Genomic DNA, 22,241 nt, shown 5'->3' on the forward strand with positions numbered 1-22,241 from the left:
TGTCTCTTGTTCTGTTTGTTATTTTATGCTCTGTAAGGTGACCTTGGCTGTTTTGAAAGGCGCCTTTTAATGAATGTTGTTGCATTGTACAATGCAATCTGTTGATGACACATCCTTGATGACAGTGGTTCGGATCAAAACTGGTGGGACACAGGCTGGTTCGCTTTAGTACCAAGGTTCCAAAAGTCCTGAAGGGAACCATTGAGGCATTCACATAATATTACATGACATTAAGATATTTTGATCTCGAGACAGCAGATTTCAAACAACGTCATGAAAGCTGACTGATAAGGTTGAGTATATTTTAATGTTAATAGTTACAGGTCAAATGAAAATGGATACAAACTCAGTATAGCAGGCTGTCAGTATGTTACAAAGTCAAAAACCAAATATAAAGAAGCCACTTTCACCACAATCACAGGAAATAAAAAAAATAAAGAAATCAAAATGTAATGTAAAAAGCTGAGATAGAAAGTTATAGCCAGCTTCTGGTGCTGATGTACGCAGATGATATAATTCTTATATTTACAACGACAGAAGGTTTATAGACAGACTGTATGTGCGAGAAATTAAAGTAAAAGGCTAATCATGATAAAACTACAATTTTTGATAACAGAAAAGCAAAAAAAAATGAAGAGAAAATTTAGAGACTCTTTACTGCTTCATTATGAATTCTAATGGTTCATTCAGGACTGCTATTGAGGAGCTGCATAAACAAGCTTCTAATGCAATGTTTGCCATTCTCTCTAAGTGTAGAAAATTTGATTTACCTGTAGATGTCACACTTGATGTTTTTGACAAACTGGATACACCAGTTATGTTGTTCTCATTCGAAGTGTGGCAGTTTGAAAGAATAGATATAATGGAAAAACTACATTCAAATTTCTAAAATATAGCCTAAAAGTTAAAATGACAGCCTGTCATAATATGGTCTATGGGGAGTAAGGAAGATACCTACTCTGTATTGTAGTTAAAAAGAGAATTATTTGCCACTGAGGGAGGCTGATAGAGGGTAAATAACTAGTATGTGCTCAGCCTGAATAATACGGGTGTATATCAGTGTTAATTTTGTTGATAAAAACTATGACGAACATTTTTAACCAACAAACATTTTTCCATGACAAAAACAAGACGATGACAAGCTAAAAACAGATCTTGATTTTTTTAAAAAAGTAAGACGAAATCCATGTTTCATTTTTGCTGAGGAGATGTGATGAAAATGTTTGTGGTGGACTATCGGACATTGAAAGCCAAGAATGGCCATGCTTGTAATTATCTTCAAATGCTGCGTGAAACTCCACCCGTTAAAGTCAAGTGTTGCGCTCCTTTAGAAAAAGACAGGGAGGGGGAGGCGAGAGGGGAAAAACAGCCACACCCACTAGGGTTCTCTGTCACAGTCTGCTTCCCTCCCTCAGCTGCTCCTGGTAAATTTTCACTCACCCGCACTCTGACTGCCAGTCACATCCACCTCATCAAGGCAACTCTGGCCACCTGCTCAGCACACCCGATACAATGTAGGGCAGCACGCAACAGTCCTCAATCCCATATTTTTGTATCTTATGAACAGAGATATTGATTATTATCATTTGTGATGACTGAAGAATAAAATAAATAGGATAGTGAATCAAATTGTGGGTCTGGAGTTTTAACTGTAAAAAAAATAAATGATCAGTCTACATATGAGAGAGAACCAATGGGGCAGAGTTTTTGCCACCCTCATTAAGACCTGGGTTGAAGTATGGGAAGAGTTTCTCAGTGAAGGAGCAGCCAGTAAAGGAGTAGATAAGAGCTGCAGCATCTACGTCATAAAAGGAGACCAGACCCTCCTCATAATCCACAAACACCCCCACCTTCTGAGGCTGAGACTTCAGAGAGAGACTGACTGGAATGTTATCAAGAGCTTTGTACTTATTTCTTTTCCTCAACCATACAGTCCAGTAACCATCCTCAGGGCTCAGAGGGATGTCTTGCTTCCTGTTGATCGACTCTCTGGCCACTCCAAAGTCCCAGTTAGTCTTTCCTTGAACTTGAACCTCAAAGTAAAATCTGCCTGAAGAGAAACTCTGCTCTCCTAAAACACAGGGATTGAGAGAAAATCTCTTTGGGTTGTTTGGGAGATTCTGCTTCACATCTCCAGGATATACTTTCTTTCTGTCACCAGACAAAATGAGAGCAGGATGTGCTGTATCAGGATCAAGAGTCACATTCACTGCATACTGCTGGACCCTCTTCAGCTCAGCTTCAACCAGCTTCTTCATCTGTTCACTGAGTGTCTCCTCCAGCTGAGACACAGCTCTCACCACAGTCCCCTCATATGATGGACAGATGCTGACCTCTGTCCAGTCCTTGGTGGGTGGAGCAGCTTTCACTGGTGGGAAGCTTCGGAGGAGGTGGAATTGATTTTCAGAACGTGAGAGCCGCTCCAGCTCAGTTCTTCTCTTCATCAGCTCAGAGATTTCCAGTTCCAGCTCTTTGATGAAGCCTTCTGCCATTTTTGTTGTTGTTTTCTGCTTTGCTTTGATCGTGTTAATGAGATCGACCTGGCCTCTCTCAACAGACTCCTTCAGAGCAGTGAAGACCTGAACACCTTCTGCTATTGCTCTGTCTGCACCTTTGACACTGAGGTTAATGGAGCGTTTGATCTGCTGAATCTTCAGTTGTCTCTTCTGGATCATCTGCTGAATTTCAGCCTCTTTCTTAGCCAGCTCAGCCTTCTTTCCTTCATATCCTTCCTTCAGAGGAACAACATCATGTGTCTTGTGGTCTGAAACAGTGCAGAGCATGCAGACACATGTCTTAGGGTCGATCAGCTGATGTCTTCTCAGGCCTGGCATTGTCAGATGAGGCTCCAGGTGAGTCTCACAGTAGGAGACCAGACACACCAGGCAGGACTTCAGGGCCTTCAGTTTGGTTCCACTGCAGACGTCACAGGAAACTTCCTGTTTATCACATTGTTGCTGTGAGCTGCTGCTGCTGGCTTTCTGTTGAGCTGACTGTTTGAACTGAGCGACCATCTCAGAGATGAAAGTGTTGACATGCAGCTCAGGTCTTGTGATAAAAACCTTGTTACACATTGGACACAGGCACCTGTTGCTGGTATTCCAGTGTTTATTGATGCAGTTTTTGCAGAAGTTGTGTCCACATGGTGTGCTGACAGGATCAGTGAACACATCCAGACAGATGGGGCACAGAAACTGATCTTCAGATGGCAGATAGTTTGCAGCAGCCATATCTACACACTGAGAAGAAAAGTGAATGATTATTGCTTATTTGTCATAATGTCTGTCATTACACAAAAACAGTATAGTGTTTTTAAAAATGTGGGGCATAAAATATTCATGAGACAGTAGCTTTATTATAAAATAATATAATTAACATACTAATTAGGGCAATAAAATGAATGAGTGCTTTAACCCTTTGACCACAGTAAAGCAATTAAAAAGTGCCATAAAACTGAACAACATGCCTCCCAGTTTTATGACTTTATGAATAACAGGTATGCAAGAAACAAACTGAAGTGGTTACTTGGATGTTCACAGCAGTAATGGGTGTGACGGCCATGGCCGTGTTTTGTGTTCCTGTCTGGCTGGCTGTTTGCTGTCTTTTACAGGTGCTGGGCTTGGGCTGGTTTCACTGCTGCTTTGCAAGGCCCTCTGCTGTCTGCTAGTATGCTGATCTCCTGTTCATTTACCTTCCTGGCTGCTGGGAAGCTCTACCTTTGCATGTTGGGAGGCTCCACTTCTCTCTGAGATTGCTGGCTGGCTACACCTGTGAGGAAGTCTATAAAAGCAGGCTTCCTCAGTTCATTCCCTCTCTTACCCGGACAGCCCAGATCCTGCCAGTTTCTGTTTGGTTTGGTTATTTTGTTTTGTACACACACACACACACACACACACACACACACACACACACACACACACACACGGCTTTCATTGCACCCAACATTTCCGTCTCATACTGATTATTGACTTAACATTTCATACCTTTTTATTGTTGTTGTAATTATTTGTTATAATTTTAAGTAAAATCATTGTTTAAAACTTAAGCTTTCTGTGTGGCCCTCCCTTCTTTGTTGTGGCCTAAACGAGTGGGTCATAACATGGGTTAAAACTGGCTCAATCCGGACAATACAATTTACAAATCTACACTACACTGTGGCCAATCCAAAGAACAGAAGCTGGTGGGTCACTACATCTAAAAATTAGACTAGTGATATTGATTTGTCACCCCGTACGTTACTGTACCACAAATACCCTCATGGTAAAAAAAAAAGCGAGGCTGTTACCCCTCTTAGTTTTCCTGTTTTGTTTCCCCACAATTACATTATTGTACCTGGGGCATTATATTATTTGTGTTGGTTACAAATATTAAATAATGTTTACCGCACAAACCAGGATTCTTGTTTTCTCTTTAACAACACTTCTGCACCTTTTATTTATCTAATGCCATCACTGAATTATTTTAACACTGTGATCAATTTACAGAAACCTCTTCATTCCCCATCTGTTATCGATTTTATTCCCAGACTTTTTTTTCTCCCCTTAATAACATTACTGCACCTGAGACTATTTTCAGTTTACTTTTCATTTCAGTGCATTACCTTATTTGTGGACTGTTAGTTTAACATAGTAAAACATGTTTATGTAAGAATCTTTTAGCAAAACTCTTTAATTGCTATCATAGTTGGTTTGTTGAAATAGTAACTATTATTCGCTGCACTCACCAGTGTTGAATGTTGACTCTGTCGTGCTACTGAGAAAGTCTTGATACACTTGCGCCTTTTGACAGCAACACCTGCAGCTCTGCGGTTACTCTGAGAGACATCCAGTTTCAGTTCTGCATTGTGACGTTGAAGCTCTAGTGTTGCTCCGCCTTCTGTTGTTTTGCTTTTGTGCTAATTATCATATAGTATAAAACTAAAGGTTTGGCACAAAATTGATTTAAGATTAGGGAGCAAAGCATCATATGTGTCTGGCTTTTGTGAGTTGTCATTTCTTTTATTCTTTTTTTTATTTTGTATTTTCACAGCAGCCCATCGCACATTTATTTTTAAAACAAGAGATAATTCAGTTCAATTCATACTTTATTAAAGACACATCTCAAGGAGAGGTCCATAGCACAGAGCAAGACAAACAACATACACAATTTAAAAAAGATAACAACAATACACAATAAAACAGTGATGTACAGAAAATAAAATATAAGAGTCACACACAAGTGTACAGGCAAGATCGCCAGTGACTCCACATCTTAGACATGAACCTGACTGAGCTGAGTGCAGGGTCAATTAGGCATGAAATAATACAATTTAATGAGTTCGATATTCTACATATGAATCTATACATCAGATTCCGTATCACTGCAGCACAGGTGGGGACCCCAACACTAGCAAACATATGACTTGCACTGCAGCTTCTTGGAGCCTTAAGCAGCAACCTCATACAATCATTGTAAGCCACAGTGAGTCTCTGCATGCTGCTTTTCTTGTATCGACACCACAAGTGGGCAGTATAAAGAGAAGTACAGAATGCTTTAAACAGACAAATCTTTATATCCACTGAGCACATGCTGAATTTGCGCAACAGCATGTTTGCTTGAGCATACATTTTTCGACATTGTCTATGAATATCCTTGTCATCAGAGAGATCATTTGTCATGTAGTGACCGAGATATTTCACCTCATCACACTCTGTGAGGGCTGAGTCTGACAGAATTTGTTGGCAACCATAAAAACTTACGTGACAGTCGTAGGCGAAGCTAAAACTTGAACATACACAAAACAAAATGTGGCTGTGTAAGTTAAGAAGTAGTAGTCAGGGGGGAGTGTTGCTGTCCCGTGGAACACTGGTCCGCTTCCACGGTCAGTTCGGTTCGTTTGGAGTGGGGTGAACACTCATTTGAACTCTGGTGCGGACCAAACGAGTGAACCCTGGTCCGCTTGAAAACTGGGGGTCTCTGTTCACTTGCAAGTGAACCCTGGTGTGGTTCACTTACAGTGGGAAATGCAAACAGACTATCCAGCGACCCAAAGAGAGGAAGTGACATAGAGTACAGTGCATTTTGGGTAGACAACAAACAAAGCCAACAGCGTGAACCGGGAGAAGCAGAGGTAGAAAAGAAAAAGTTGAAAAATGTCTCGTGGGCAGACGTGGAGTAGTGAGGAGGTGCAGGCGCTTATTGATATATTGATATTTGGTGTTGCTCTGTTGTTTTGTGGTGACCAAACCGGCTGAAGGGGATGGATTTCCGTTATCGGTCCTAGCCAATCGATGAGCCGGGTTTTCTTCTTCCTCGTGCTTTTTTTCTTCCTGGTAAGTGGTTGTTTCGGGCAATACCACCCCCAAATGAGCAGCTGTTGTAATTGTGTGATGTTGTCCAGGTGGTTTGGTCTGCTTAAAAAAGTGCAGTGTGAAAGTGAACCGAACCAAATGAAGGTGTGAAATTTTTCGGCTTTCCTGGCTCAATCGAACTGAGTCCCGCGGATGATCCTGGTGTGAATGCTCCCTAAGAAGCTCGTCATCTGGATCTTGGTTGTTTGGTCCTGGACAGTGGCTCTGATGCTCCCCAGTCCTCAGCCCCCCTCACTACACTTAGGGTACAGTCTCAGGATGCTGGACTTGGGATGAAACCCTCCATGCATTGTGAGAAACTTCCTTGCCTTGATATCAGTGGCCTCTATGTCCTCCTTTGGCCACTTTATTAGACCAGTGGGGTATCTGATGACTGGCAGTGCGTACGTGTTGACGGCTTGGACCTTGTCCTGACCATTCAGCTGACTTCTCAGGACCTGCCTTACTCTGTGTAGATATTTGGCATTGGCTGACTTCCTTGCGGCCTCCTTGTGGTTCCCATTTGCCTGCGGGACTCCAAGGTACTTGTAGCTGTCCTGAACACCTGCAATGCTGCCCTCTGGTAAATCAACCCCCTCGGTTCCAGAGCATGTGAGCGGAGCGGGGAGCGGCTATTTTTTTAAAAAGGTGGAGCAGAGCCTTATCTCTTGCTCCAATCTTGCTCCGATAGCTCATGCCCCACCCAGAATGCACCTTTGCACCTGCGCACACCCACTATTTTCTTTCAAAATTATGGAGTTTACTGTGTACTTCACAAAAGAAACTGAGAAGTCATACAAGTGTACCATTCCTGTAAAACTAACAGATGGTGATAATGTGGAACAAGAAAAAGAATGCGGCGACGTTGTTTCAGTAGGTAAAGAGTCGTTTTGGAATCTAAAAAGACACGTTTCTTGGGAACACGGCAGTCTACTACAGGAACACGCTGCGAAATCAAAAGGTGAGCTAGTTGCTAATGCTAGTTAAAAATACGCTTTGTATGTGTGTAGTAATGTTCGTTTAATTTAATTTGGACCTCTGTAAATTTGTATTTCATAGAGCGAGAGGCACAGCAGCGGGAACAAGAGAAAGAGAGACAAACGGGTGGGGAAATAAGCCGTTTCTTCACTCCATGCAAAGGCCCAACTGTGACAGCGGCGAGAAAAAGGGAGCTGGATGAAGCCCTTTTTAAAATGATTTACATGGACTATGAGCCACTAAGTAAAGGAGAACGAGAAGGGATGCGACACTTCGCGAGTGCGAAACTGACCAATTGGGAGTACGCCCCATGACTGCTTGCACAACGCGATGGAGCAGCCAACTGCGGATGATTCAGTCGGTCCTCCGGTTGTTCCAAAAAGATCCGTTATGGCAAAACAAAATCAAATCTATTGCCGCCAATATCACCCTAAACAAAGTGCATCAGCTGACACACCTTGTCAGCGTATTAGCACCGCTGGCAGACCTCACAGACAAAATGCAGAAGGAGCTGGGGAACCTAGGGATGATCCTTCCGGCTGTCAGTGAGATCAAATCCCTGCTTACCAACGCTGCACTTCTCCATGGGCATTTCTGCTTTTGCAGAAACACTGGCTAATAATGTGTCAACTCACTACTGAAGGTACTACACTGATACACTGACTTCGTTGAGGGTGATGTAGCTCAGTCCATAGAGACTTGGGTTGGGAACCGGAGGGTTGCCTGTTCAAGTCCCCGTCTGGACCGAAAATTTGGAGCGTGGACTGGTAGCTGGAGAGGTGCCAGTTCACCTCCTGGGCACTGCCTATATATATATATATATATATATATATATATATATATATATACCAAACGTCCTCTTTTGCCCAGACACCACTTTTCACGTCCTGTCCGGGGCAATTGATGATAATGTCCGGTTTTCCTTGTGTGTGTGTGTGTGTTAGAGATTTCTGTCCGAACCCGACAGTCATTCTGTTTTGTTATGTCCGAAACTGAACCGAGCCCAACATTATTTAATGACTAAAGCACTGAGTTTGTGTCACACGGTTGTTATGGTTACAGGCTGTTTAACAGGCCGGGTGTGCGCCGTGGGTGCTCAGCGGCGTGTTTGAGACGGGAGCGGGCGGCGGGAAGTCCGAGGCTTCCAGAGAGGGGAGAGGTAGAAACAAACAGCCAATGTGTGTGTGTGTTGTGTTCAGGTGTTGTCACGTAAATAACAGCGCCCAAGCAATAAACAGGACAGACAATAGGATTTTATTTATTTTACACTACATTTTCGCTGAAAGCTGACCGAATCCGACCCGAGCCCGAATACAATTTATACATTTTTGACCGAACCCGCCGACCCGTCGGGCTCAGATCGGGTAGCCACACTCTCGTGTGTGTATGTGTCCCCTATCTATAGGGGCCTATCTGAATTTCTGTCTTTGAGAGATATTATTTTGTAACATAACTGAATTTTCTATCTATACATATAAACTTTAAATATATTAAAATAATAAGGCATCTTTGAGTAAACTGCGAGTATCATTTTAGTAGGCTATGTCGTGGCTGGGCCGAGTGTCCTCTTTTTTGGAAATCAAAATATGGTCACCCTATAAATAACCCTCAAACTCCCAGGCCTCTGGTAGAGGACCTGAGCTTGAGGATGACACAGATACCCCCCTGAGAGGGTGATTATTTTTTTTATATTTATTTATTTATATACATACATATATATATATATCTATATCTATCTATCTATCTATCTATCTATCTATATATATATATATATATATATATATATACACATTTCATTTATATATAATTTATCTCATATTTTGTCCCTGTATTTTAATCTTATATCTATTTCATTCCGTTGCAGTTTTACACATATTTAATGAGCATTATCGAAGGGAGACTCAAATTCTCACCGCCTACGGCTGCTTCTCTGTAATTGTTGTGCATGTGACAGTAAATAACGTGAGACTTCAAACTTTGTGGAGACGATGCTTTTATTTTGAAGGAACCACACCTGAAGTGTTGGCTGTGTTACTTCCGCCGGTCTGTTAGCTTGACGTCAGAGTGCAGGCAGGGGGAGGCTGCTGCTGCTGCCGCCGGATTCTGGGAACAAAATATGGACAGTCAAGGCAGAAAAGTCGTGGTTTGTGACAATGGAACCGGGGTAAGTTTGAGACCAGACGGCGCCGTTAAATCTGTCGCTCTCGGTGCACCGGCGGTGCAGTTTGACAGGAAGAGTAGAAACAGGAAGTAACATGGAGCTAACAGGCTAACGCGTTAGCATGTCTGGGTGTGAGGAATGTGTCTGTCAGCTGGATTCAGCTCATTCATCTGCAGCAGGGCTACAGCTGGCAGATTTCAGCCCTGATACTATTCACACTTATCGGCTTCACACTGTCTTTCAGTCAATAAACTCCCTGATAAAGAGTCGCATTGAACCTGGGAGCTAACGGTTAGTTTAGCTGTTTGAGTTAGCTTTGGTTAGTAACTTTGGAAACGTTAACGTGTGCACTGGCAGTTAGCTGCTACACAGTCAAACTAAACACCACAGCAACAGTCCCTTCGAGTAAACACACAGCATTTAAGCATCTTTGGTTTACTGTGTAGTTTAATTATTGAAGTCATAAAGCAAATTCATGTAATTTGCGAAACTGCGGTTAGCGTTAGCCACGCTAGCTAGCTTCGTGTCCTTAGCGCTGTGTATTACATATCTAGAGTTTAAAGCAGGACCAGCAGACACCAGCTGAAAGGACGAGTTACCAGAGAGATTTGGCTTTTGTTTCTTCTTAATGGACTCACTATTGTTCTTTACTTTCCAGTTAATTATGATAAGTCAGTAGGCAGTTCAAACGGCCCTGTCTTCGTCACTAAAGTGCAGTATTTGTTCACACAGTACAGATGTAAGCATGTCTTTAAATGGTCTGTATGTCAGTCGCAGCTTTATAAAATGCTAAATTAATTCATCTAAATCAAACGGACCAATCGGCAGACAGGAGACATCGGTTGCGGAAGTTAAGGCAGTTCTTTCCATGTAAGGAAACTTGTCAGATCTGCTGCAGCTTCCACCAGTTTGCATCAACATTTACACAGTGCTTCAGTATGACACTTAAGGCTTACTTTCTCCTTTGCTGAGGGACTTACACAGTTGCACAGAATCCCTTTAAAGGTTTCCTTTGTTGAGGAAAAACTCATTTACTGTATTAAAAGAGATTTTACTACAGTACAAGTCTCCATGGAGATTGTTTGTTTGCCTGGACTTGTGACGCCTGTTGTTGTCTCAGAGTTGGCTCATAGTTAGATAGTGAAGAAAAGAAGACAAGAAAACCAAACTGGTCAGAGGAGGAAGAGATAATACGTCAGGAGGAATACAGTCACAGAAAGGACCTAATTCAAAGTAAAGTTGAGCTCCAAATACCAGGAAATAGGAAACAGAAAACGACTTCAGGAGGAAATGCATCAAACATTAATTCAGTCAAATCTCCTGGTCGCAGAACACTCTTCTTAGAGTGGGTTAGTTTTTCCCATTTATCACCATAAACCAGATATGTTGCAGTAAAGATAGAGTCACAGGTACCTTAAGTTTTATTTACCTTGCTTTGGTTGCTGAGGTCTTTTGTGCAACAGTCCAGGGATTCCTTAAGAATTAGACCAAGGCAATGAGAAGACTTAAACACTCCTTCAGTGGACAGGATGGGGATGAAAAGTGTAAAGCTGCCAGACAAAATAAAAAGTACAATATTTACCTCTGACATGTAGTGGAGTAGAAGTATAAAGATGCATAAAATGGAAATACTTGAGTAAGGTACAAGTTACTTGAATTTGTACACACATTCCATCACTGCATTTCCACTGCCTACACATTTTATAAATCATAAACTACCTGAAGTCTGTTTGCTCCTGGTTAAATACCTGAGGAGAGCTGCTCTGGGACTTTTTAGTGTTAATGATAAAACAAACAATAAATGCATCGATTGAAAACTGTTGTACTTCTAATGCCAATCGTGACACATCTGATCCATTTTCTGAAATAAAAACTTTGTGAAGTGGGCGAAGATTCATCATGTCATCTCATTTATTATTGCTGAGGTTAGAGACACACAGATTTGATGTGTTGGATATTTGCATCGGCCGCTGTGCTGAACTTACTAAGCAGATCAGACACTGACCAGACATGAGCACATAAAATGCAGTTTCCTGCTCAGCTCAGCTGATTTACTGTGGAAAGCTGACGCTGAGCCGTAATGGTGATACCACTTCACTTCCTGCATGTGCTGCACAACAAAAGTATTTTCGCATAAGGAACAGTCATGAATGAAAGTGTTTATTATGTGTTTTATTGAGGCTTGTTGACGGAGAGGGTCAGAAGACTAGATCTGATTTTTACATTTTAGTAACAATGAACTTTTAACAGTTGGACCAAGAAGAAACACTGCAGGGTGTGTGTTGTTTGGCAGGCCGGGTTTGGTTTGTGAGGGAAAAGACGGAGCCATGCACAGATGAATCAATCCATAAACAATGTATTTAGATTACTCACAAGCCTTAAATGGATGTTTGTGAACGAGCATTAGCATTTATAGATAAAAACTGATGTGTAGTTTCAGCCTCAGTTCTCTGTAGATATGATTCCTTCCTGATACAGTTTCCAGCACTTACTTTTTTACTGGTGGGACTTTCCAGTGTAAAATATTGCCAAACTACTGACATCTTGCTAACAGCTAATGTTACACTATTTACTGTAAATCAGTTCTTCTTCGCTGCTCTGAAACAGTAGCTGCCAGTGGCTGCACAGCACGACTGAGAGCTACAGTTTTAGAGCGGTAAAGAAGAATTTTTCTGGGAGAACTGTTGATTAATCCAGGTGTAAAAACTTTCAGGTTTATTAGGAGTAGTTGAGATACTGATACCAGCATCAGAAATACTGCTGATACTGACTAAAATACTTGAACGGGTTTCGGCTACTATGTGAATTTATGCGCCGATCTGATACCCGTTCCAGTATTTTAAACACTATCAGCAGTATTTCTGGTGCTGGTGTTGGTATCTGAGCTACTCTAATGATCATATAATCTCTTGAGATTAAAAATTTCTTTTCAGGAGTGTCCTGGCCAAGACAGGCAGCAATATAAGTTACAGACAGAGAACACAGAACAACATGTGCTATTGCTTTGCTTTCTTAAATATGGTAACATGTGATTTTGTTTCTTTTCTTCTTTTAGTTTGTCAAGTGCGGCTATGCAGGCTCCAACTTCCCTGAGCACATTTTCCCAGCACTGGTTGGCCGGCCAATCATCCGCTCCACAGCTAAAGTTGGCAACATTGAAATCAAGGTAACACTGAGATCCTTGTAACTACGAGTTCTTCTTCTGAGGACGGCTGGTGGAAAACAGAACAAAGTTAGGCCTTCGATAACGCAAGTTAGGTTTCCAGCCTTTTTTATTAAGGGACCCCTTCGCTATCATTGAGTGAACTGATGACCCTGCTGACTTAGTGGCATAGTTTTTAGATATTTCATATTACATGCACAACAATAACAGGACAGGACCCAAGTAGTAAACACAATAACTGCAGGAAGTTTGTGTAAAACAGAAGTTTGGATGAAATATGAGAACATCATTTCCAGTGAAAACCTCAGACATGAGTTTTCCTGATATTTTTAGGAACTTTTTATACGATTCTCTGTCTGTACTGTGTGTGTTATTTATTTATTTATTTATGTTATAACAATCAAAAATACCTAATAGTCCTAAAATTTATATCTTGAATAATAATCTAAACATTAAAAATATTGATTTTATTTAGTTTTCCGTTCTGAAATGCTGAGACACAAGCCTACAGATTATTTTTTAGGAAAAGTTTTTTACATCCCCTAAAATCAAGAGGGCTTCATGACCCCTGTGAAGCTGTAGCGACCCCTAGTGGGGTTGGGACCCCCAGGTTGGAAACCAGTGACATAAGTGATCCTGTAATGTAGAGGAGGAAGTTTTGTATGGCTAATGCTTCGAAGCTTCCATCAGCGCCATGGTAATCAACGTCCAGATCAATATTCGAGAGCTCAGTTTTATATTTATATATTATGCTTTAGTGCTAATTATTTTTAGTTATTCTCAGACATGGACATTTAAAATTAGTGATAGTTTGTGACACCGACTCACTCTCATCTCACCTCAGTCAGCAGCAATCCTTCAATACTAAAACTGCAACAGTTTGACCACAGGCTCACAGATTCACTAACATGATGTTGGAAAAGTCAAGTGTCTGGAATAGGTTCAAAAATTGCAAAGATGACCCCCAAAAAGTCGAGTGCCAGATGTGGCAAAGGACGCTGGCATATCACATGTCTACAAAGAGCCCAGCAAATCACTGTTAGTAACAGCTTAGCCGTCTTCAAAGTGTTTTTTTTTTTTTTTTTCTGGTTATTTTAGCTAATGCTAATGTAAGTTTAGATCTTAACCAAACTGCAGCAGCTATTTTTAATGATTTACATCACTTCAGTCAGACAGGAGGGACACAATTTGATAAATCAGCTGCTGAAATGAAAACCTTGCGGCTACGAGCCTCTGAAACAGAAACACTGGCCAACAATAGTGAATAAAAGCAGCAGGTTAAGAGCCACCAACCGCTGGTCCAAAGCACGTCTCTTAGTCTGCTGAACTGTTGACCTCTGACCTCCCGCAGGACCTGATGGTGGGGGACGAGGCCAGCGAGCTGCGCTCCATGTTGGAGGTGAACTACCCCATGGAGAACGGCATTGTCAGGAACTGGGACGACATGAAGCACCTGTGGGACTACACCTTCGGCCCCGAGAAACTCAACATCAACTCGCGCGACTGCAAGATCCTTCTGACCGAGCCGCCCATGAACCCCACCAAGAACAGAGAAAAGATTATAGAGGTGGGCTGTGGCAGAATCACCCAACAGTCATCCTAATATATTTTATAACTGTGCATGCTTAACATGTGACAAAATCACAAAACTGTAAATCTGTGTTGTGCTTTTGTAGTTAACTGATATTTTCTGTTTTTCTCCCGCCAGGTGATGTTTGAAACCTACCAGTTCACCGGAGTTTATATCGCCATCCAGGCTGTCCTCACGCTCTACGCTCAAGGTTCGTTTGTCTCTGTAACACTCATGATCACGACTTTAAGGGATTTTATGGAATGTTTGATGTGGGGTGGGGTTGTATGAAGTACTTATCTGTAGTCGGTGTATCTCACACAGTAGATGTCTGTCAGCACACTCCCAGTTTGGAGGAGCAGACAGCAGTCTGACACGGAAGCTAAGCAATGTACTGCCGTGGAGCGGTCAGTAACACAAAAATCAATATCAAGTATTTTCACTGCTTTACGTTTATGTCCGACAGCCTGATCTGACAGGGAAACCCTCAGCAACTTCAGTTCCCCATCTATGCTCTCGTCAAAGCCACACTCCACTGACAAAAACAGTAGTCTTAGCTCACTGAACACAGGAGCTGCTGGTCGACTGCTGCGTCGATCAGTCTGTTAGTTTGTGTTATTGTGTGACTCTGGTGAATCCAAACTAAACCTTTTGATGCCAAAGTCACACAAACTATCTCACTGATCGAGGCAGCAGCAGACCAGCAGCTCCTGTGTTCACCAGTGTTAAATCACTGTTTTTCTCAATGGAGTCTGGCTCTGAACACAGCGGTTTAACAGCTTAATTTCATGTCAGAAATCACTTTAAGATGGAAAGGTAAAGCAGTCCAAATATTCTGAATACACTTAAACTGATATTGATTTTTTTGGGGCTTTTTTAGGTGGCTAAAATATGTTTTGTTGCTGACCCCTCCACAGCAGTAGATTATGGATAAACATACCCACCAGTGTATGTGCCTACCGTACACGAGTACTGGGATGGAACACATCTTTTTAATTTCCTGTTTTAGGGCTGCTGACCGGAGTGGTGGTCGACTCTGGCGATGGCGTCACCCACATCTGTCCAGTGTACGAGGGCTTCTCGCTGCCCCACCTGACCCGACGCCTTGACATCGCAGGGAGGGACATCACACGCTACCTCATCAAGGTACCGCGGGCAGCACACAGTGATGGCCTGTTCAACATAATATTGGATATGTGATTGGCACTGTCACCTCACAGAGGGTTCCTTGTTTGACTGGAGCCCCTCTGTGCGGAGTTTGCATGTTCTCCCTGTGTCAGCGTGGGTTTCCTCCAGGTGCTCCAGCTTCCTCCCACAGTCCAAAGACATGCAGGTTAATTGGTGACTCTAAATTGTCCGTAGGTGTGAATGTGAGTGTGAATGGTTCTCTGTCTCTACGTGTCAGCCCTGTGATAGTCTGGTGACCTGTCCAGGGTGAACCTCTCGCCCAGTGACAGCTGGGATAGGCTCCAGTTCCACCCACGACCCAGTACCAGGATAAGCAGTTATGGAAAATGAATGACTGAATGTTCAACAGTTACATATGGGTTTAATACCTGGGTGTCCACATGCTTGTAGCTGTAACAGTAACACACTACCTGACATGAATCATTTGACATAAAATAATCTTTTCATCAGTTAAAGTAATGCACAAATTTTTCTAAACAGAATGACCGTTAGTTCAGAGTGTCATCGAGTCATAATAAAGTCTTACAATGTCTGAAGTTACAGTGCTCAAGGCCTTAAATGTCACTGTAAACCAGTGGTACTCAAACACAGACTGTGTGTGACACGACATCACGGCTCCCCAAAAGTGAAGCTGAAACATCTTGATTGCCCCCTGGTGGCTGGCTGTAGTATAGGTCAGAGAAACACATCAAATAAATGTTGTCCAGAGATGTTTCTGACATTGCACACTGTGTGAGTAAACGAACAGAAACATCTTTCGGCACAAGGTGGTGCCGTTTGATGTAATTATGAATCAATAAAATGGACCAAACCTCTTGTCCGCAGGGTGATCTGATCCGACATGGGAGGGAATCTGTTACTGAAAGACAGATCCCTGTTATCAAATCAACATTCAGTATTTAAGAAAACTGCTCCAGAATTAAATGTCAGAATAATTAACATCATGTCAAACTTGAGCTCTTGATCTCCGCCATCTTTGTTTCTCATCTCTGGGAAACTGTTTGTTTTACACAGCTGCTTATTCTTCATAAAATGTAAAAGTTATGTATTTGTGTAACATAAAAATGATAACCAAGATCTCCGTCCGTCCACCAGCTGCTGCTGCTGCGAGGCTACGCCTTCAACCACTCAGCAGACTTTGAGACGGTGAGGATGATGAAGGAGAAGCTTTGCTACGTGGGTTATAACATTGAGCAGGAGCAGAAGCTGGCGCTGGAGACAACAGTGCTGGTCGAGTCGTACACGGTCAGTGACACTGCGTCTTCACTGATAATGACGTCACAGTTAGAGACTCTTTAACAGTAGTAAGATGTCGTTACCTTTCTGAACGTAGAGATGTTGTCGTGTGTCCTCAGCTTCCAGACGGCAGGGTGATCAAGGTGGGAGGTGAAAGGTTTGAAGCCCCCGAGGCTCTGTTTCAACCTCACCTCATCAACGTGGAGGGGGTGGGTGTGGCCGAGCTGCTCTTCAACACCATCCAGGCCGCAGATATCGACACCAGGTGAGCTGGTGGGGGACGATGGAGAGTTTCCTCTTTGAGTCACATGATCGTCTGACAGATTCCTGTTTAACAGATTGCACAAACTTACGACAATGTCAAGAGCAAACGCTTTGTCACTAAATGAGACAAATTCTGACATTGGAGTAGAAATACTGAACTTTTGAGATATGATTGAGTTTGAATTGTTTATATAATATCTTTAAATTCCAGATATTTCCAACAGTCCAGTGTTTGCATTGATTGTCATTGATGACTCGGTTACTCGGTACTCGAGTGTTGATGGTCATGAAACATTAATTAAAGACATGATATGTAACTTTTTCGAATTAAAACTTCTAAAAACAAAAGTCCAATGTTAGATATTTTGCTGAGTTATGTACTCATGTTATTCCAAATGTTACCAACAACATTCAAACCCAAAGAAATCAGTCATTTTAATCAAGGACACGGTCTGTGTTGGTCAACGCCTCCTGTCAGTGATGTTGTATTCCCCTTTATGCATGTGTCAGGGTCGTGCTTGTCTGTCAGAACCTGTCATGAATCAACTTTTTAAGCCACATTTTTATGACACACATTTTAGATCTTGGGCATTCATGTTTTAACCAGGTGAAAGATTTTAGTAATTAGACATCTGGATCTTAAGTTATCAGAGAAACAAGCTGAGCAAACATCAGCTGCAGCTCGGCTCCAGCCTCTGCTGTGCCAAACAGTGAAGGAGAAACACTGGTTTTTAACATGAAACTGCTTCAGTCAGTGTTTTTACCAGTTGAAATCACTGGGTCTGTTTAGTTAGAGAGGAGGAGGCCTCTGTGGATGATTCGGCTCCTGGTAAAAACTTCCTTAAAGCTAGCAGCCCCTTCCTGACAAGTCAAGCAGCGTGGGAGACACGCTAACATGCAGCATGAAACTGCTGTATTCAGTGTTTTTACGAGTTTAAATAAACAGGGCCACTAGTTTAGGAAGGGAAGAGACCTCTGCAGATAATTCAGCTCCCAGTAAAAACCTCCTGAACAATGAACACTGAGGTAATTTTAACCGGGAGAAACTGCAATGACGGCATCGCTCCCTCTTTTGTTATTTTTATTGAGACACCTGACGGCAGAAAATTATATATTGCACGTTTCAGACTTCTCCCAGCCAGCCAGGGTGGAGCAACGTAATAAAAAGTAAATTTTGCTAATCAGTACATGATTGTGTTTGTCTGATCAGGTCTGAGTTCTACAAACACATCGTCCTGTCTGGAGGCTCCACCATGTATCCCGGCCTGCCGTCCCGCCTGGAGCGTGAACTGAAGCAGCTGTACCTGGAGCGAGTGCTGAAGGGAGACGTAGACAAGCTATCGGTGAGTACAGGTGTCTGAACACCCCCCACCCCCCACAAAAACATGAGGCCTCAAGGGAATACGTCACTGATCACCTTATTTGTTCAAATGATGGTTACAAAATGTCCCCAACAGATCAGTGGCAGACGGCTGCGTTAGGTGTGGTGCCTCCGAACCAAATAAACTCCTAGTTATGTGATACATCATATTGTGATGATGTGTTTTTAAAATGTGTTTCTGGAGGAGAGAATGGCGGGTAAAGATTTTCCAGGTGAAAGTCGTGAAATGTCGCTTATATATGGTTGTAAATACAGTCAGAGAGAATGGAGCATTGTGTGTTTCCAACTATGATTTTTAGCTCATTTTGGATTTTAGTGTTGACTCAACCAGGTTGATCAGTTAGAGAAGAGCAGCGACAGAACGTATCACTGCTTCTTCCAAGGTTTTCATGTGCAGTTCTCATATTTGCCACAAGAGGTCACTAAAGCCACAGTCTTGCTAATGCCTTGGACACCTCGTCTCTCTGTGTCGTGGTCCCACGATGACGAGGTGAAAATATAGCATCTCATTGTTCCTCTAGAGGAAGTGTGTTCTGCTGCTCCTGCAGCCGCTCAGGGAAATCCTCTAACCTGTAATTAAAAGACAATCTTCAGTCTATTTTAGGGACCTCATAGGGCGGCGGGGGTTTCAGCACGTTATTATCTCCTCCTTTTCTCTGTTGACACTCTGCTCTTCTTTTCCGCCTCATCTCGACCGGCAGAAATTCAAGATCAGGATAGAGGACCCCCCTCGGCGTAAACACATGGTGTTCCTGGGCGGCGCCGTGCTGGCCGACATCATGAAGGACAAGGACAACTTCTGGATGACGCGGGAGGAGTACCAGGAGAAAGGGACGCGAGTGCTGGAGAAGCTTGGAGTCACCGTCAGATAAAACACAAACAAACAGAAACACTTCCCACTCCCCAACCTACCTGCCGCCCCCTCCATCTACCCTCTCAGCTGATACCCATGCGGCGCTTACCTTGATGTGTCCGGATGGTCACACTGTCCTCCGTTCACACTCATTTTAAAAAGCAAGGAGGGAGGAAGGGAACGAGGCATGGAGGATCTGGGGTAAGAAGTCTCATGGCGAGGGCAGAGAGTTAACAGAGTTCATGAATATTTGCCCACAACACAAAAACCCCCGATAAATTATGTTTTGAGATGCGCAAGGTAGCGCCATAAAGTCCTCTGTTTAAAGGAATAGTCCAACATTTTAGGAAATGTTTGCTTTTTTTGGGAAGAGATAACAAGAATGAAGCCACTCACATCAGTGTGTTTAACATAAACCTGGAGCCAGGACACTGTTAGCTTAGCCTAGCATAAAGACTGGACGCAGGGGGAAACGGCTCACCTGGCTCTGTCCAATGTGACAAAATTACTTACACGAGCATCATGTTCGAGCTGCAGGTTTCGGAGGGCTGGAGGTGGCCGGATGACTCACTGGATTTTTAGCGTCACATAAAGCAAGGACGTAATCTCTAAGCTTTGTCAAACAGGCCAGCCAGCACAAAGCAGATGAGACAAGAGAGGATTTGATAAAAGTATTGATAAGCTCACCTGAGTCACCTTCACGTGTTACAGCCAGATTTACTGATATCTGGACTTTTTATGCCCTGAGTGTCTCCTCTCAGGCTACATACAGGCAGCTCACCTTCTCTATCTGTTTCTACAGTTTATTATTTAATCTATCAAGGAAACTTAAAATGATTTCAGTAGTTAGTGCACTAACAATATCTTGTTTGTGTAACTGTGGTATAAACAGATTAAATAAATGAGACATAACATCCTAGTCAGTGACCTCTGGAGGAGCTGGTCGGCAGGTTACCTTCAGACAGAGTTTCCAATCTTTATGCTAAGCTAAGCTAACCGAGCCTGTTCTCATTCCCGTGTCTTTAAATACCACCGCTTTGTCAGTGATATTGGCGTCAGAAACTAACGCAAAAAGGCACCCTTCACAGTGGTATGATGCACTTCCGGGTAGAGTCAGTTTATAGTGGCGTTAGCTGTCATCTGGTAACAGCGTTGCTATGATACACCCCTGAGCAGTGCATTTTATTATGCTGCCAGACAGCATCAGTTTGAAACGGCACTGATAACAATGTAATAGAAGAAGCTGAAAAGTCCCTGTAGGCCGTGTGGGAGAGATGGTGGATGGGTCAATCAAAGCTTGGACTTTCACCCAGGAGCCCAATGGTCACTTCCTGTATCAATGTTGAGCCAAATCATGATGTTTTATCAAACCTAACCACGTGCATTTGTTGCACAAGGAAGTAGACAAGAAGATAAGTATGTGTCTAATGAGCAGAAGCTTTCTGCAGAAATAAAAGTGTGTTTTAAAAGACACAACGCATAAACGAGCGTAAAATGACAGGTGTGCCAGAACGTTAACATCAGGCACAGGAGGATACCCAGTGCAGCGTATGTAGACGTGAAAGTCACAGAGAAAACGTCCATATTTGAGGAGTTGGGATGAGAACATGTTGGCTAACCTTGGCTTTATGGTAACGGCACAGACATGAGAGCAGTCGTCTAACTCCTGGCAAAAAAAAAAAGCAAATAAAGGTATTTCTCAAAATGTCAAACTGTTCCTTTAAGATGAAATAATTAACCATGGCATAAAAAAGTCAGACTGTTCACACTCAGACTGTTCACTTTGATCAAGTGCAGATATTCCTCCTTTTTTTTTTGTTTGTTTTTAGAGCAACTCCGCTGCAGGTATTTCGGGACATGTGCCCCTCATGCAAGGCCAGAAAGAGCTCTTGGTTGTTTCCAACTTGAAGACGAGGATGATGATGATTATCATTATTATTATTAGTGGTGCATTTGAGTTCCTTTCCAAAACGAGACCCTCGCCATGTGAAAAATGAGCCACCTAATCTGTGAAAACAGATGCCGGCATTAAAAATAATGCTCACAGTGTGGAGCATTACAGAGATTAGCTGTCTGAACAAATAGATCATTACATACTGTGTCTTTTAACAAACTGATCATCCAATAACCCCCCCCCCCCCCCCTCACATTTCCTGTTTAAAGTTTGGGAATGAGTCACTGTGCTGTTGGTGCAGGGCAGGTGGCCATTTTTAACCCGGCACCTCATTTGTCCATCTCTGCGTGTTCTCTTTGTTGGGACGTGTGTTGCTTCGTATCTTCCACGCCACTTCAATATGAAGATGAGATGAACGCGTGGGAAACGTCTCAATGAAACTTGAAGTATTTTAGTTTTCCCGCCCTCTTCCTGAATCACAGTGTTGGAAGGTTTGCGTTGTGGTGGTGAGAAGAGTTTTGATTTCTCTCTTTATCTGTTCACCACCAACAAATCACCCATCGCAGAGAGAACGGTTTCAATTCCGTCATGATTACAAAGCTTAAAGTCATTCCTTAGTCTTGATGCAGGACTGTCATTCTGCGCATCAACGTCCTCTTACATGAAGTTCAGATGTTTCCGTCACTGAGCAGCTCTTAACAGTTGTTACAGGAAGTTATATTAAAAGTATGAACTCACTGGGTGTTAAACAGTCTTTATAGTGACCTGTGAGGTGGGAAAATGATGTTAAGTGTGTTTTAAAGTAACAAAAAATTTACCCTGACAGAGAAAGGTCTCTCCTATGACAGTCTACGAGCTGTAATTTAACTTCCAGCCACAAGCGGCCGCAGTGAGCAGAGATCTACGCTGCGTTCAGTAGTAGTTCCACTTGCCCTCATTCACTTCCCCTCAGCCCTTTGGTATTTAGTAACAGCTTACGTCCCACAGAGGCCACTTGGAGAGAGAAGGGAAAGCGGGCGGGGGATTTAATTGGAACACACCTTCCCTCATTCACTCTCCACCCAGCTATAAAGGATCGACCGCCAGTTGCAGGATTAGTGCTGTACTGCTTTTCTTCTTTACAAATCATCAGATAGACCCACAGACTCCTTTTTGTGAAGTAAAGGTGTCCTCTGCAATAATTATTGCAATATTAGCAGGCCCTTTATTAGCTGCATCAGTTTC

General features: G+C 42.7%; 2 protein-coding genes across 3 annotated transcripts; one reads left to right on the top strand and one right to left on the bottom strand.

Moving 5' to 3' along the window:
• Positions 1 to 288: 288 nt before the first annotated feature.
• On the bottom strand, positions 289 to 11,004 carry LOC117255963 (E3 ubiquitin-protein ligase TRIM21-like). Of its 2 annotated transcripts, none has more exons than XM_033625230.2 (2): positions 4,724 to 4,812; positions 289 to 3,239 (listed from the first exon to the last, which is right to left on the bottom strand). In XM_033625230.2, the coding sequence occupies exon 2, from the start codon at positions 3,228 to 3,230 to the stop codon at positions 1,674 to 1,676; it is 1,557 nt and encodes a 518-aa protein (XP_033481121.2). In that variant the 5' UTR covers positions 3,231 to 3,239; positions 4,724 to 4,812; the 3' UTR covers positions 289 to 1,673. The 2 variants fall into 2 exon arrangements, with proteins under 2 accessions (XP_033481121.2, XP_078022644.1); XM_078166518.1 differs by lacking the exon at positions 4,724 to 4,812 and adding an exon at positions 10,898 to 11,004 and having other exon boundaries at positions 1,533 to 3,239.
• On the top strand, positions 9,344 to 21,141 carry actr2a (actin related protein 2a). The gene is made up of 9 exons (XM_033622959.2): positions 9,344 to 9,471; positions 12,524 to 12,634; positions 13,983 to 14,198; positions 14,340 to 14,412; positions 15,211 to 15,347; positions 16,485 to 16,634; positions 16,745 to 16,890; positions 18,100 to 18,232; positions 18,972 to 21,141. Exons 1-9 carry the CDS (start codon positions 9,424 to 9,426, stop codon positions 19,140 to 19,142), a joined length of 1,185 nt encoding a protein of 394 aa, XP_033478850.1. The 5' UTR covers positions 9,344 to 9,423; the 3' UTR covers positions 19,143 to 21,141.
• The last annotated feature ends 1,100 nt before the right edge of the window (positions 21,142 to 22,241 follow it).

Source organism: Epinephelus lanceolatus, chromosome 3, assembly GCF_041903045.1.
Source record: "Epinephelus lanceolatus isolate andai-2023 chromosome 3, ASM4190304v1, whole genome shotgun sequence".
In the NCBI taxonomy this organism is placed as follows: domain Eukaryota; kingdom Metazoa; phylum Chordata; class Actinopteri; order Perciformes; family Serranidae; genus Epinephelus; species Epinephelus lanceolatus.